General features: G+C 41.0%; 1 protein-coding gene across 5 annotated transcripts in view; it reads left to right on the top strand.

Annotated features, from left to right (window-relative positions):
• The window catches only part of CHD7 (chromodomain helicase DNA binding protein 7), a 145,275-nt gene that overhangs the window by 83,874 nt on the left and 44,023 nt on the right, over window positions 1–17,378 (top strand). For all 5 annotated transcript variants that reach the window (XM_076329658.1, XM_076329661.1, XM_076329660.1 and 2 more), the window contains 4 exons: window positions 1,883–2,304; window positions 10,607–10,745; window positions 14,645–14,782; window positions 15,870–15,935. In XM_076329658.1, the coding sequence (XP_076185773.1) occupies window positions 1,883–2,304; window positions 10,607–10,745; window positions 14,645–14,782; window positions 15,870–15,935 (765 nt within the window). The remainder of the gene's footprint in view (window positions 1–1,882; window positions 2,305–10,606; window positions 10,746–14,644; window positions 14,783–15,869; window positions 15,936–17,378) is intronic.

Below are 17,378 nucleotides of genomic sequence, written 5' to 3'. Positions count from 1 at the left end.
CAGGTTTGCATTAGAGCTGAGTTTCCACTGCAACTAAGACCGTGTTGCACTAAAAAGTACCTTAATAAACAGAGGACAGAAACATGCAGAAGTCGTCCTGGAAGTTCTTGGTTAAGCCAAGTAGACCCAGATCTTCAGTCCGGCCCTCAGGCCTTCCCTCTTGTCCTGGAGTCTCTTCCATAAAGAACCGTAGTGTCTAGCTTGTACTGTTCGAACCTCTCCCAAACAGCAGTAAAGAGTTGTCTGCACTTCTCGACAGCCTTGCTCCTTTCTGCTGCTTGGGTAGCTTCTGAGTATGTGAGTGTATTCAGGGCACAGCGTTTTTTTGCTACTGTGAAGAAATGCTGAAAATAGTTAGGACTGCACTGATTCAGTTTGTCTACATTCAGGAAACTATATTAGTATATTTGGAAAAATACACATGCATTCACCTTCTTATGTAATGATACTAAGAATTTTATTTCCTAAATCTTAGAGTGCATTGTTTTTTTAGATCCAGGTGGCTAAAGTGTATGTCTGTGTATGCCCCTCAGTTCTCCTTATGCTCAGGGGCTGGGTTTGTAGTCATGTGCACGCCTGCCACTCCTAAGTAAGTGCAGTTTGAATAAAAAGCGGAGAAAAGGAAACGCAAATGACGTTACAAACAGTTACACAGGCACTGCTATTCCTGGAAGTAAAATTCTGATTTGCTATAAACCTTACTTCTCCTCAGTTCAATGGATCAAACATCTCAAATGGCTAGACTTCATGACCACAGCTAATGGGGAACTCTTCCGCCTAGAATCATCTCGACTTAATTTTTAGGGAAGAGAAAAGGAGGAGAAACAGAGAAGGAAAGAGGGTGGGAAAATGGTCTGACTGTATACACAGTTGCAAGAAAGGCATCAGTACGGTGTCATGCTATTACTTTTCTTTTTGAAAAGCACTGTCGTCCTGCTTTTATAACCACGGGCAGGCAGTGAGGACAAGCAGGTTAGAGCTTTGATATGCTGCAAAGTCGTGGTAGAGCTTAGACATTTTTTCATTGCAGACTCGTGGATCTTTGTGTAGAATAGAACCATTAAGAGGAAGAGGAAAAGAGTTGCAAATATATCCAATATGTTTAGTCCAGGCACTTGACATTTGTGTAATTAGACGTAGGTTTTCATGTACTTTCTAAGTCTGGTGTAAACCTGATACACTATACAGACTTTGAAATAGGATGTTTTTTCAGGTTCACAAACACTTAAGGTAGTTCTGCGTCCAATCTGTAGTAGGAACAAATTGTTTCAATTACAAGGAGGGAGCTGTGGATCTTTGACATAAAATGTAACATTATATTACATGTTAAAGTGGCTTAATCCTTCACGTGCTGGTCAAAATACCTCCTGTCACAGCTGAACCAATGTAACTTGCCTTGATTAATTTTTTTATAAATACAGCCTGTGAATACACTTTGTTTTCCTTTGCATGTCTAGAAACAAACTTTAACAGTTTTTTTTCCCCCAGAGGACAAAATTCCAGTGCAACTGAATAATTTGTAACAAGTTATTCATTCTACTAACAACTGTTTTGAAATCTCTGAAATAACAATTGCTTTCCTTTTGCATCTAAATGTTGAAGACTAAATATTTTCTATACTTCTACTTTATATACACTACTTTATATACAAGCTTTAGAATAATTTTACCCTTGCTATATCAAGAATTTCTGGTCACTTTGCTACTGTTTGAACTGCAGAAAGCTTTGGTTTTTACTGTTTTATTGTACAATGTTTCAGATACGTACTAGGTTGATCTTCTGCTTAGTGTTTTCTCCCTCTGTAACTTCTTGCTCCAAAAGAGCAAAGTTTTAGAAATCAAAGTTGCAAATCTACAATTTTATTTCTATTTGTCTCTCTCAGCATTCTCCATCGGAACCCTTTTTAGAGAAACCAGTGCCGGATATGACTCAGGTTAGTGGACCGAATACCCAGCTAGTGAAAAGCGATGATTATCTGCCATCGGTTGAGCCGCAGCCACAGCAAAAGAAAAAGAAAAAGAAAAACAATCACATTGCTGCAGAAGGTCCCAGTAAAGGTTTTGGTAAGGAAGACTTTCCTGGGGGACTCGACAGCCAGAATCTAAGCAGAAACTCAGTGGATTGCTCCCAAGAAGAGAAGAAGAAAAAGAAAAAGCCCAAGGCAAAAAAAGAACCGAAGGATCCTAAAGAACCCAAGGAAAAGAAGGAACCCAAGACCCCCAAAGTCCCCAAGACCCCTAAAGAGCCAAAGGAAAAGAAAGCAAAAAATACCACGCCAAAACCCAAGACCAGCAAAAAGGCTAGGTAAGTCAGGAAACTTCTGTCTGCGATCAGAGGAAAACAATGTGTTTGTGGGATTTCTAGAGCATCTGTGCTAAATGGCCTGGGTGGAGAGGAGATCTTGTTTTGTCGTTTACCTTCTACCATCTACAACATCATGTTTTTGAGGAACTTGGGCACATTTCTCTTGTTTGGCTTTCCTGTTTATGGATTCACAGTTATTTTAAACAAGCTGGAAAGGCAGAAGGTTAACTTTTCTTTTCAAGGCATAAAAATTTCTGGATGTGTTAGATTTCAAAACTAACTCTTTCTCTTCTAATGCTCATCTGTCCTCGTGTGTGGTTTGTGTATTAAGAAATGAAATTGCTTTGACATTAATGTAGGTTTGACCAAATCCAGAGATGAAGGCTTAGAGTAAAAAGGTTTGATGACGTTTTTCTCTAAATAAAGAAGTAAGTTAGGTACTTAGCGTTGTTACAAGTTGTACAACCCTTACAGACACTATTTTATACTGACACAACCCATGGGCTATAAGCCCTGCTGCTAAAAAGGCATTTTTATATGGATATTGATGTGTCCTCACTGTAGGGATTATATTCGTTTTGCTGTTTCATGTAAAGACAATTTTCCTAGCAGAAAATCACTGTGAATAGACCACATGCTTCAACCCTGTTTCCTAACTGTTTTCACTCAGCATCGTGTCCGTTTATCAGGATAGGCTTAAAATGCTACAGAGTACTATGAGAAAGAACAAACTGCCGTTACACATGAGTAAATACGTCATAGATAATAACACAGATTCTTTCCTTACCCCTCAACTCCCTAAACACCATGATTATAAATGCCTACTTGAATGAAAACTGAGAGGAAAAAGACATTAAAGCCAAATTTTTTTTTCATTTGTACCTAGAATTTCTTACAACTGTTCTGAATTTGTTCCAAACATCTGAATCTGTTTTTCAGGATGTGGCTAGCATTATAAAATATAACTTCCAGATGGAAGCACAGCCAGACTTGGTTAATCCAAATCAGTTTGCAAACCTCATTTGTATTAGGGTTTAAAAATTGCAGTTAATGAATCAGCTTTGCATATATTCTACAACAGTGACTATTGGTTAGGTTTGATACAGCTATATGGCTAAATAAGGCATGGACAGTAAGATGTTACTTGTTCCTTTAGCAAGAAACAGAAGTTTCTGTATTAGCAGAGACAATGTTTCCTGAGGAATTTATAAACACTGGCTTGTAAAATCAAATGTTGTCCTGAACAGGTTTATTAACTGTTCAGTAAATTACAGTTGATCAGCCTATCCCTATTACAGAAGTTACTTCAGCAAAAATTGTTATCTATCTCCCAGTATGTGTTTTTGAAACCAAAATACTGTATCAGCTAAAATAACCTTTTTGTTCCATTTCCCTATACTCATAGGTTTAAAGGCTGACCAGGCCATATTGCATGGTATTGAGCATCACCCAGCAGTTTTTGCCACCAAGAAGTAAAAAACCTTTTACTGCAGGACTTCTCAATTGGTGCAGTTGTACAAGGTCTTGACTACAATGAAGCTTTGTTTAATAAACAGTGGTTAGAAGGAGTCTGCCTCAAAAACATGCATGAGGTTCCTGTAGCTGGGCTGGACATCAGACCTCTGAGCTGGTCTGTCCCGTCCACTCAATCCTAATATCTCTTTGCCCATCTTCTCTAAATCTTGGGACATGCCATGCAGATTAAAGGAGCAGAGTTTCCTTTGAAGGAACAAATCGCTGCTTTCTTAGTTGTATTTGTAGGAGAGTCTTTATCTTCTTTCCCATGCAACAACTTTTGTCCCTGGGTGGCTAGATGACTTACAGTATTCTAGTAAGTACTAAGCCCTGTTGTTTTACCTGTGAGAGAAACATGTTTGGAGCAGCATTAAGAGCATTGCTGTTCCTTGTGCTTACTTAGGGGTGTGGAGAAAGTCCTACTTTTCCCATAATGGGCTTGTGTCTCTGTTAACGAATGCTCTCTTGAAAACAAGGTTGTTCTCATTTTGTGGTCTTGTGAGCTTCAGTATCAAACTTCTTTGAAGAACTCTGAGACTGTGTTGGGATGCTGTGCTGCCAAGGAATTTTAAATCGTTGAAAGAAATTTGCTTACTTTGGCAAAATCACAGACTGGGGAACCTGTCCAGTGACAGATCATTGCATCAAGTTTTTAAATAAAACAACAGTCCAAATGTTTAATCATCTGAGCCGCAGTATTTCAGCAGCACTAACTCCAGAAAGGAAATGTTACAGTAGCTGGGATGAGTGAGATTAATGCAAGTTAATATAGATTATGGATGGTTATTTAGAAGTAGAATACTTTGATAAAGTTAGTATCTGGCATGTGTTTGCTACTACTGCTTATATTGCTCAATATTTTGCTTCTAAGCATTGAAAGGAGTAGTGTGATTTTCAGATTTCTAAATGCTGTGCAAAACTAATGGTTTTCATTCCTGAATAAGCCTGTCGGTTTTAATAGAAGAGTTTTGCACTCATGTAAAATTCAGGTGAATAAAGTCAGACGCAGGAAACGTATTTATTGAAGAGCAACAGTTTTTTGGATAGAGCATAACAAGTCCTTGATAGTTAATTTTGACACAGGCTGTATTAGAGTATACACATAGATAAAAAATCTGGTATTTAAGTATTAAATTAGCCATTATGTAATTTAATATAGCTCATAACTTAACCCCGTTATTTCAGTTCCAATTTTGACTAATAGTATAATCCTTTTATTAAACAAACAACAACAAATAACCAGAAACTTTATCCTTCACATCTCTTCTATCTTTGGGGTAAGTTGTGACAAAACGAGCAGCCTGCCTCACTGAAATGCACCTTCATGTGAGGGACAGCCGTCAGATTGGAGAATGGAAGAAGCTGGTTAATTTCATGCTTGTTTGAATTGCGTGTCCCATGGCTTCTTAAAAAGAAAGCAAGCACCCAAATGGGCTGCTAGTATGTTATACTGCATACTTGATGATTTTGAAAGAAAGATCACACATTAATATTGTACTATTACACTTGTAATGGATATTAACCCAATCCTGCCAATACAGGAAGACAAATACAGTGGTGGCTGGAAAAAAACATTTGCAAAACAAATCTATTATGGACCAAACTAGTCAGGTTTGAAAGCAAAATGTAGGTATAGCTAGGATCACAAATGAAGGGTTTTCATTAAATTGTGTGGGTGCTGAGTATTATGTGGCCTCTTAGTGTTACGGAGCCAGCTTCAGGCACATGCAAAGCAGGCAGGGAAAGGCAAGTAGTCCTACTGAATTGCAAAGTCATGGCTCAGGTATCTGTTCCTCTTGCGCCTGTCCCTGGAGGAGATGAGGACTACCTGTTTGAGAAGATCACGCTGCAGCACAGCTGATATCTCTCCCGCTGCTTCCTCCGAAACCCTAGAGAGTGACCACCGATTACGGTGGGAGAAGCAGTAACTATTTGCGAGGACCAAATGGCAGCTCTTTGCAGGAGCTTGTCCCTCCTCCCATCTCCTCAAAGCAGTGTGCTGTGCTTTGCAGGGCTGCTCTTATCTGCTTCCTCCCCTCCCTGTGGCAGGGGAAACTCTGCGTCCTTCCCACACATACAGCAGCAGCCTGGCATGCAGGGTAGGGTGAGTGGGTTGTTGCTCGCAAGGGGTGTGCTAAGCATGAGCATAATTACCTCTTTTAGAGGGAGGTGGAGACAGACTTTTTTGGCGCACAGATTAGCTGTTTGTTGTATCGGAAAAGGGATGGCTCCTGGCCGCAGAAGCGGGAAGAGGCTGCTGTGTGGGGGAGCAGTGCGGACAGCAGGACACAGCGCCCTGGGGAGCTGGAGGACAGGAAGAGAGGTCCCGAGGCGGTGGTGATAGTTTCCACTCCCAAGCTCAGATCATCCTGAGCAAGGCAGGAAGGGGGTGCCTGTGGGAGAGAACAGGAAATCGTGCGAGATTTCCATGTGCGCATCCACTGAGGCTGTTCCTGTTCACACCTGTCCTCATCTCCCTTTTGAACCAGCCCAGCTGCCAGATATTTACCTTTGCCTTTGCTGCAGGCAGGTCTCATGGGCTTGCTGTTACCAGAGCATACTTTTTAGTAATTTGGCTGAGTTTTCAGGCTGGAAAAAACCTTGTTGCCCTATTGCTTTTCCTACTTATGTGACATATAAAAACCGATTTAAAAAAAAAAAAGGTTTTGATTACACTAGGAGCTTTAAAAAAAATTGTTTTCCTCAGGTAAGGCAGTACAGAAAGTCTGACAGCTCTAACATTTTGAGAGGGTGGAATTATTTTTTTTTTACGGTTTTGATGCTCCACAGTGAATGTGTAACATTTTTTTTAAGCCAGGTTCCAGTCATGAATTTGTCACAGGACAGTGTTCCCAAACGGTACAATAGGGATCAATAGTCTGTCTGACTAATTTTAGATGTTTAAATTACAGAAAAAAGCATCATCCAAATCCTGATAGCCATCATAAATTACACTAATAAACAGATCTGTCAGTTACCCAGATCAGATGAAGTAGTTGCACAATGTAAACATACGGGCTAATTACTTCCCCTCTTAATCCTGTGAAGCATGCCATGCTTTTTGGGGTATTTTTGAGTCAGGTGGTTTGGCCCTGGTAAGTTCCTGGAGTTTGACCTAGCTCTGTAGGTGGCTGCTTGACTACCTGACGCAAAACACTTTTGTCAAGGTTTGGATACTTGTTCTCAAATTGTAATTCAAGCTTTCTTTTCAGTTATCCTACTTACTGTTTTCCTCTTCAGCCCCTGTCTTCCTTCACGTTGTTCGCTCATCTGACCTCCTGCAGGTTGTCTTCTTACTGATCCCCTTTCGTCAGTATGCTGTGCAGTCCTCGGGGATAAGAGGATGAAACCAGAAAGTGGTATTGGACAGCTAGAGTGTAAGACATCTAATCTGAAGTGTCTGTGTTTGCATCACTTGAATAGAAGGACTAGTTTTAACTGACAATTTTAAAATATTTTAGTGTTTTGTGTGTGGCAAATACTACTTCAGTTTCTCCCAGATTTCTAGTTCTTGTTTTGGGACTGGACACTATCTTGTCTCTAGTGGGACTTGGATAAATTTTGTATTCATGCATGTGTAAAAACAAATATGAGAGATAGTTGTCTAAATGTATATATTACAGTTTGCCTTCCTTGTTGCCGAATTTGGAAAGTACTATCAGATGCACATCCAGAGTTAAGCATTGACACACAAGACCCTAATGGTAATGGCAAAGTGTCCAAGAACAGGTTTTTACCTGCCTGTACTTACATGTGGAAAAGGTAATTCTGGTCCAGGGTAACACCATTCCTGAATGGCATGAGTATGATCTGCTGGAAAGTGGAAAGGCTGTGTCAAAAGTGAGTACATTTAATTGTCAGGATCAAATCACTGGCTCTGTGGGAAGATGGAGAGGGACAACAGTTGCTGACAATTCGAGGAAGCCGATGCTCCCACTGGCCAGGTGAAGCTCCCGGGTGTGTGATGCACTGGGAAGCAAAGCCTTGCCTCGCTCAAGGGTATGGTGCTGTTGTTCTATGGTTTGTTCTTCACCTTCCTTTCTTTTCTTGAAAGAAACTGTAGCTGTGCATTTAAAAAGAGCAATTCTTCTGCTGAACTTAGAACTTAAAATTCCCGGTGGAGCCGCGCATGGGCTTTGTTCTCCCAGAGGCAGCGGCTCTTTTTCATGAGTCTGTTTTTAACTGGCCTGACAAGGGGGGAGATTTGAAACTGTGTCTGAATTGCTTCGTCCGTGTCTCTCTTACCGAGAGCGACTCAGCACGCCGAGGCACGGCTCGGGGGTATATACAGGTCATGAGATACTCTTAGCTCGGAGTCCCTGCCGCTATGAGCAGAGAAGGGTCTAACAGAGGCTAGAAAGAAACCTTTGTCGGGGTGGACCTGCTGCCGGCGCTGGAGTCGCTGGCGGGGTCTTTGTCTGGGCCTTGTCGGGCGGCGAGCACTGGGGAGCGCAGCAGCGGTCGGTCGGTCCGCCCGGGGCAGGCAGGCCCTCGTTAGCGCTTCCCGGCCTTTCAGCAAATTGATATTTTATCAAACCTAGGCTACGCTATTCTTTCCGACTTTAAGCCTGTTATTCATAGGCGGCGGTGCACCCGGGGCACGGTAACGACTACTAAACTTAATTGCGCACCTTGCTCTGATTTACGGGGGTCAGGGGCGAAAAGCGCCAGCCTGTCAGCTCGCTTCACCTGGCGGCCATCCAGCTCCCCTGACAGGCTTACCTTTGATTTAAACAAATTAGAGAAATATGTAAAGGGGTTTTTGGGGTTTGGTGTGTTTTGTTGGTTGGGGGTTTTTTTGGGTTTGGTTTTTTTTTTTTTTTTTGGAAGCGGTTTCGCGGTGGTTTGCTAGAAGGCGGGGGGGAGGTGTGTGGGGGAGAGCGGGGGGGTGGGGGGGGGCGCACGGGACGCGGCCGCGCAGGTGCCGGGAGCGCCCGGGCGCTGATTGAGGGAAGCAGATGGCTGCAGTCGGTGGCCGCCAGCCAGCGGAGCAGGTGCTGGTCACGTGGCCGCGGGTTGCCGGGGCGACGCGAGCGCTCTCGGCGCGCGGATGAAAGGCAAGGGGCCCCGCTTCAGCTGCGGCTTTGTGCCATTGGTGGCAGCTAGAGCGGAAACAAACGCTGGAAGGGGAGCCGCTGCCCGCGCGCGGCCTGCGCGCCCGAGGGAGGCCGGCCGGCGGGCGGGCGGGCGGGGAGGGAGGGCGGGCGGGCTGTGCTCTCCCCTTCTCCTCCGCCGCCTTCCTGAAGGGCTTGGCTTAGGTCCGCGCTCTTTCCGCGGTGTCAAACTTGCCCCCCCCCCCCCCTTTTTTTTTTTCTTAATTCTCACAGTTTGAGGTCTGTTTTTGAGAGGAAAGCTGCGGTGCGCCCTGTAATTTCACGATAATACAAATCCATTTCCAAAACTCCCAGTCTTTTCACTTGTAAATTGTATTTTATTTTTAAGTCAACATTAGTTTAAACACGGGCTGCAAAAGAGGATAATACCACAACTGAGTTGTCCCAGTCCCCCAGCGACATGTAACCGTATTCGGGAATTTTAAATTACAGCTCCGAAACACGCCTTCAGTGGGCCAACGTGCTGATCAAAATGAACAAGCTTAAAGCTGATGTTTGTTTGTGAAGTTACAAGGCTGGGGATTATGAAGGAAAAACAAACCCCAGGCAGCGTCCTGGGTATGAAATTAAAACTTTGAGGGTGCAGAAGCCGTGTGTGTGTGTATATATATGCCTGTCATACTGTTTGGTGACCTGTACTTGCTGTTTGTCGGGTACCAGTGCGTAACTCTGTTCTGCTCTTGAATGTCTCGGCAACTTCCACAACCAGCCTGTCAAATCGGTAACAGGCCTGGAGGGGTTGACCACAGAGGGGAAGAAAGACTAGCGAAAACCCACACGAGACTCAAAGGCTAAATGTGCTTAAAATTACTAACTCTTACCATCGATTCTTCTTCGTTGCCGTTTAAAAATTTCACCCCCACAATGCTGAAGATCGTCTCGGTGCATGATTTGGTGATGATGTTATTTAAAGCTGGATTTTGATATGTGCATCCTCCCCCATTTCCAGGCCTCTGAGTGCAGGTGGAGAAATGGGGTCCCAGCTCCTCAGGTGGCAGACGTTTTCGTGGGAGAGGAGGGGGAGAAACAATCCCCAAAACCTTTCTCTACCGTTGCTGGATATAGCTTTCTAGTATCATGTAGATGCTGAGATACCAGCTGGGTGGGTTTTCCCCCCATACAAGCTGTGGTTGCACGCATTGAGGCTGTATGGGTGCCCTCAGAGCTGACACAAAAGTGCCTTTTCTGCTTGGAAATAGCAGGGATGGTAGAAGAGAACGAAGAATTTTCTCATTTGGTCCTTTGTTTTGGTAACACTTCCTCTGCTTCTGCTCACCTGGTCCGCAGAGTTAATATCAAGACAAGTGCACGCGTAATCCTGTTTCTCCTCACATGTGTCAGGTTGCCCAAACATCACTTTCAGAAAGTGCAGGTTTTGAAGAAAGCAGCTCTTCCTTTCCAGTCTCATTTTTAGTTTCTTGTTGAAGACATTCAGTGTTGCTGTCTAAGATCTTGAAGGAAAGAAGCGAGGTGTTCGTTGTTAAGGAATGGGAAATGTATAGCGATGGCCTGTGCATCATTGATTTTACAGTTATGTTTAAGTACTTAAATAAGGAAGGCAGTTGAAAATAATGAAGTCACTGAAAATAAACATCTCGCGGATTAACTATTTTGTTAAGTACTTTTTGCTTACATTTTTGTACAAATATTGATTAAAAATACCTCTGTTTCAGTAACAAGAAACCAGATTCAGAAACTAGTGCTGCAAAGAAAAAGGTTAACAAGGGAAAGGAAGGTTCTGAAAACTCAGATTTGGAAAAAACTCCGCCACCATCACCTCATCCTGAAGATGAAGATGACCCAGGGGTTCAGGTAATGCTATCTTTCAAGTTCAGTGTAGCCTTTGACAATTTAGATGCATAAAACGGTAGGTCTCACAGTCTTTGTTACAGAGATACAGGTATTGGGGTATTTTCTGTGTTGTTTCGAACGACATACCAAGAAGGTGAGAACTGGAAATCACCATAGTGAATATTTTACTAAAACAAGTATTCCTCATCATAATTTTGCTTTACAGTCTTGTTACCTGCAGATACGTGTACAGTGCTGCTGAGTTTCCACGTGTTCTCTTTCATCACTGTTGCAATTATGGTGCTGAATTTTCTGCTTTGTAGACTTAATGTACCACTATGAGGTCTTGCTTATAAGCCTCGTGTTTCTTGGTACATTGGCTTTGCAAACCTTCTGAACGCAAGAATAAGACATGACAAAGCAGGATGTCAGAAATGTGCATGTCAGGGACTTGTAACTACCCTGCTTTAATGGATGAAGGGCCTTTTTGCAGGACTGCCAGTCTTCAGCTAACATTGGTCATTTCTCTTGACCACTACACACCTATCACTTTCTGTCCAAACTTTTTTTCATGTAAAGAAAATCTGGAAATAGAAATAGCTTATATGGCAACTTTTGTGTGCTCTGTCATTAGCCGTGTTAAGAAGTGGTCAGCTCCTGGCTTCTGCTGGCAGTGGTCAGAGTGGGCATTAAAAATAAGAATTCCCTCATGAAGAGGTAGAGGCAAATTGTGATGGGGAAAATATGAGACTCCGAAATAGTCATGCTGGTATTACTGAAATCCATTGCATTTGTCCGTTGCGCATCAGGTTGTGGATGTGTTGCTTCTAGTTGCGAGAGATGTTGAGACTGATGATCACTTGAGAAATGGGCAAAGCAGCCTGGTGAAGAGGTTGGCAAACAGTGGTGTCCTAACACAAACATGATTTATGCCTTCCCTCTTACTATTTTCCAGAAGGATGTAGAGTATAATGAAATGTGAGCAATCTAGTGTATTCTAGTTAAAAACAAAAGCAGCAACAGAAGAGAGTGTTATTTCCGATTCGTGCAAACCATGTATTCTGAATTAGAAAAGTTGAGATACACCATGCAAACGTTAAAATCTTTGAAGAATAAGTTTTCTGTCCTGTGCCACAAATCTCTCTCAGCCTGATTAATGGCGCTGACAAAAGATGTAGAAGAAACCTTTGGAGCTGATGTGTTTTTGGGGTTAATTTGCAGATGATTATATACTGTCTACAGTTCAATATATATGCATGTTTTGCTTGTTTTCAGTTTAGTGGGACAAAACTTTCTCTTTGTGAAACTCTATTGGGTGATGAACTTTATATTTGAAATTTTTTTTTTTTGTAAATACAAGTGTTAGGGTATTTGCATAATTTTTTAATTAAACATAATAAAGTATTTCAGGTAATTTTTGTTTTCTTAATACTTTCTCGCACTGTGCATGTTATACTGCACCCACACTTCTTTGCGTAAACGTAGGGAAGGGTTACAACCATATACGCTAGGACAGCTAGAATTAATAAACTTGTTATGCATTTCCCAACTGAGATTGATATTATGCAGTTGTCTAAAACACCATTGCATTCTTAGTGTTGAATAGTGAGTCTTCTGTAACGATATTATGTAGTAATGCACAAAGTGATGCATCGTTATCTTTAGAGAGAAAAAATACTTACTTTTGTGTGTTACCATACAGATTTTTTATATTCCATTATCAAGACTATTACTCACCTTTCTACCTATAGGTCAGTTAATGAGTAAAAGATAATCTGATGCAGGTAAATGTATGCACAGTTTCTGACAACAGTGCATAACAATTGCAAAGCCTCATGTGGATGTTAGAGGAAACAGGAAGCTAACCAAGTCGATAAAAATCAAATAGAGGATTACCATAACGTTTTAGGCATCCTTTCTATTAGGGAAATGGAAGAAGAGATTTTTGGCACCAAAAATAATGGTAAGACTTACCTATTGAGCCAAAAGAAAACTGATATTTTCCCCATCAGTGATTATGGAAAAGAAGGTGCAAATTTGCCAAGTGGTATCTATTTTCAAGTATAAAAATATTGTTAAAGTTTTGTGGGAACCCCCCATAAGTTATTATGTTAAGGTAGAAGCCATATCACCATTGTTTAAAAGGGTGATGTAAACTTTTGCTCAAAAATTTCATTTTCGGTTATAGAAGGAATTTCTAATTGTGTGAAGTGCATCAGATATTTGTGCTTTAAAAAGTATGATTAACTATCTAAAAGTAAATATTTGACTTTGTCTATGTACATTGAGAGACCCGGGTGCCTAGATCTGTTAAACAAGCTACATAAGTATTTGCACGTACCGGTGAAGATGTGTGTTAAGCCGAGAAAGACGTAAAAATAAGTAGTATATCAATTCATAAAGATGTTTTTTTAACAGTTGATATTCAACATCTTTTTTTTAATATATACATCAGTCCATTGAGATACTTGATGCTCAGTTGACAGTTCTCTTCAACAGCATATGCTCTCAGCTTTTCAAAATATATAACCTGATGCAGACTATCTGGGAATTTGAATTTTACTGTTGCAGAAAATGGTGTCTGGCACTGAGTGTCAAGTTGCAAATTCTGTCAAATGCATGCTTGTGTATTTTACAGAATGTTTTCTGCAGTTTCTCTCAAGCTTTCTCTCATCGTGGAGATGAGGGTATGGGGACTGTCCTGGTTTCGGCTGGGATAGAGTTAATTTTCCTCTTAGTAGCTGATACAGTGCTGTGTTTTGGATTTAGCATGAGAATAATGTGATAACACACTGATGTTTTAGTTTTTGCTAAGCAGTGTTTATACTAAGTCAAGGACTTTTCAGCTTCCCATGCTCTGCCAGCAAGGAGGTGCACAAGAAGCTGGGAGGGGGCACAGCCAGGACAGCTGACCCAAACTGGCCAAAGGGATATTCCATACCATGTGACATCATGCTCAGCGTATAAGCTGGGGGGAGTTGGCGGGGGGCAGTGATTGCTGCTCAGGGACTGGCTGGGCATCGGTCAGTGGGTGGTGAGCGGTTGCATCATTTGTTTTTCCTGGATTTTGTTTCTCTCCCTTTGTTGTTTTCCTTTTCATTACAGTTGTAGTATTATTATTATTATCAGTAGTAGCAGTAGTTCGATTATTAACCTGTTCTTACCTCAACCCACAAGTTTTCTTACTTGTGCTTTTCCAATTCTCTCCCCCATGCCCCCGAGCGGCTGAGTGGTGTTTGGTTGCCAACTGGGGTTAAACCATGACAGGGACACAGAAACCATGTTTTCAATTTGGGGTGGTTCAAGTTTTTCATTTTCCTCTATTAGTTTGGGGTCTTTTCCCATGCTGTGCTGCAGGATGTCTTTCTGAACAGTGCTGGGTCAGTGGAGTGAGGAAATCGTATTTCATTGTATTTCCCCTACAAGATAATCTGGGTACAACTGGGTGGATGGGGAGAGCAAGACAGTGTGTTGTCACTGCTTAGCAACACTATGGGCCATGCTGCGGGAAGGTGGTGTTTGATTCCTGCATTGGCCATCTGTCAAAGTTTGTCGTAGATGTGAATTGAGAGGTGCAACTTCTTGTATTTTAATTGTTTTCTGAGATATACTTTTTAATTTTCTAACGTGGTTTTAGTAATGCTAAAAAAAAAAAGCAAAAAAAAAACCACTTTCCAACTCAGAACAAGCAAGAAGTGGGTTGATTTTTTTTTTTTTTTTTTAACAGAAGTTAAAAGCGGCTAACAGGCAGGAATTTAGAATAGTAGTATCTTGATTCCACTATTTTTATCAGGGTACTGTAAAAATAATAGTGTTTGCTACACACTAGTGTATTTGAGAAATATGAAGAAGTTTTCTCAGTTATTCTGCAATCTTACCAGTTTTGTTTCTTATGCAAAATATCAATGCTTTCTATTTAGAAGCGACGCTCCAGCAGGCAGGTGAAGAGGAAGCGTTATACAGAAGACCTGGAGTTCAAGATTTCAGATGAGGAGGCCGATGAAGCTGATGCTGCTGGAAGAGACTCTCCTTCAAATACTTCTCAGTCAGAGCAACAGGTCAGATATGAACGGACTGGAAAGACGGCTGCAACTGCAGCATTCAAAGTTCAAATATGGGCCCTTTTCCTGAATGATACTCATCCATGGTTGGCACAGTGTGCCAGAAGGCATTAGCTTTTTACCTTCTTAAAGAATATATTAATTAATGACTTTGTTTACAAGCTGATGATATGCAATTTGACACAGTTCTTTGAAATTAATGGTCTCTACCTAAAGGAAACGTAAACTGGACTGCTAGGACTCTTGAATTTACTTCTGTGAATTCAGTGGTCTGGCTTCTGTGACTTTAATAAACCACTCAGGTTTGTCCCCTGCTGCTAGGCACCATAAGAACCCCTTTATGAAATTACTGCCTTGTAGTACCCAGCAGGGTACGCTTTATTCTCTGTGCAATGTAAATGATGGATAAAATAGTTTGAATAAGATGAGGGGTAATAATGTAGGAATGACTGTTGTAACAATCTCATTGTTTTGTAGTGCTTTTTCAAAGAACTACTTCACTTAACTAACTGATGACCTATTGGAGAATATATACATGTTCTTCGGTATTTCATTTGGCAATTTGTTAAGCCCTGTGAAATATTGTATGTGATCTCCATTGTTAATTGTGTCTTATCAGAAGGAGAATTTGGTAGGTTTGCCTGAGGTTGTAATAGTGAATTAATGTAATAGTGTGATAGAGAATCGCAGGCAATTTTGATAGCTATTGTGTGGACACTTACACAGCCAGCTAGAGTTTTTGAACATCTTCTAATAATTAGGCTGTATGGTGCTGAAAGCGAGTGTTATTTTAGGAGAGGTGAACTGCCCATGTGGTTATATCTGTGTATCTGTGCATGTCAGCCCTAGTGAGAGAGCTAGAGTTGCATTAGCTCTTAAAAATGGGCTTAAACAAGTGTTCTTCAATCCTTTATTATGGTATTAAATCTATTTGAATCCTCTCAGTTCTCATGCTAGGGGGAAAAAGTCTTCCTGTGTATTAAACTCCCGTTGCAAAAAAATTATTTCAAGTTGTTCTAATGAAGGAATTCTTTAAGTAACAAAGATGCACTCCCATAACTCTTGTATGGTATTTCTGATGTAGGAATCTGCTGATGCTGAAGGCCCTGTTGTGGAGAAAATCATGAGTAGCCGTTCAGTCAAGAAAAAGGTAAAACAAAACAAAACCCCTTCCCCCATATTTTTAAACAGGCTAAGCATATTTCTGCTGAAGCCTCTACTAAGTTCTTAAAATACCTCGGATATTCCAAATTGAAAAACTGTTTTATTGAATAGAGGAGGTTCCCTGAAAGTGTCTTTAGATGGTATTTAACATGCTTTTGGATAGACATAGACAAAACAGATTAAGCCTTCCACTCTTTTCTTGCGTTTCTTCAGATGAGAATTTTGATTTTTGCAAATACACGTACCTGGGCGAAATCTGTGGTGCTCTTCACTTCAGAGTGACGTTTCATGGGAGTTTGAGGAGTGAGCGAACTCTCCTGCATCCTAAGTTTCTGCCTTTTCTAGTAAAGAAAAATCCTTGCCCCTAATTTTTGCATCTTTTGACAGTGGTTGTGCTCTAGCAGCTAAAACAACTTTACATGCAATTAAGAATGTTTCGTATACAGGTGGTTAGTATCTTCCTTGTCACTCTGCTAAGATGGTGAAAGAAACACCCTCTTTAGTTAAGTGTGGTTCTCTTTTAATCTGCCCTGGTTGCTAGTTATGTTCTTACTTTGTTTACAGATTCTTCTAATCTGCTTCACAACTTGATTGGCCTTTGCACTTCCAAACTATTAAAATCTGAGTAGGAAGTAGAAAAGACACTGTTCCAAAAAGGGCATTATTATATTTTATAGACTCTTTTGCCTAATTCTCTGACTTGTACTGCAGTTGGGCAGAAAACTGTTTGATTAATATAGATATGGTACTCATGTTGATCTTAGTTAACCAGAAATACTTCTTTTCCTCAAAGTGTTAATTTTCAAATTGGAGGAGGGAAAGTTGCCCTTATTCATGTTTTTTGTTTTTTTTTTTTTTTAATGTTGTGGTGTTTGGGGGGGGATTTTTTCATATTTTAAATTTTATTACTACTGTCATAACATCATTAACAGCTTTGTGAACCTAAATTCATGCAATCTCCTGACTGGCTGTGATTGAATTTGACCTGTTTCTGCAGCTTTCACAGCACAAAACCTCTAGGGCTTTTTTTGAAGTCCAGAGCTATATTTTGTATTTCAAACCATAGGCTTATTTTTCAGATAAACTTCATGTAATATAAACTCAGTAATTAGTTGTCCTGATGGTCTACTAGGCAGGAGAGGAGAATGTGGTCTTTTCATAAATGTCTTTACATTGGAAGCTGTTTTTCACCAATTATTCTTCTCTTCTTCCTCTCCCCTGCAAACAAAGGTGTGATTACTCATGGGGAGTGTGTATTTTGCTGCAGTTTGTGGGAAGTGGTTGGTGTGCTGCCTACATGTCTTTGATTGCAAGCTCTGCTGGAGGCAAGCTCTATTTTGAGCTCTTTCTTTAATGTTTTTTATGGATTGTATTTGCAGGTTTGAGGGGTGTCTCTTCTTTCCCTGCTCTTTTCCCCAACCCTCCTCTC

This window comes from Aptenodytes patagonicus, chromosome 2 (genome assembly GCF_965638725.1).
Source record: "Aptenodytes patagonicus chromosome 2, bAptPat1.pri.cur, whole genome shotgun sequence".
Lineage (NCBI taxonomy): Eukaryota > Metazoa > Chordata > Aves > Sphenisciformes > Spheniscidae > Aptenodytes > Aptenodytes patagonicus.
Note: the sequence above shows the minus strand (reverse complement) of the source record. Positions and strands in the feature narration are given on the sequence as shown.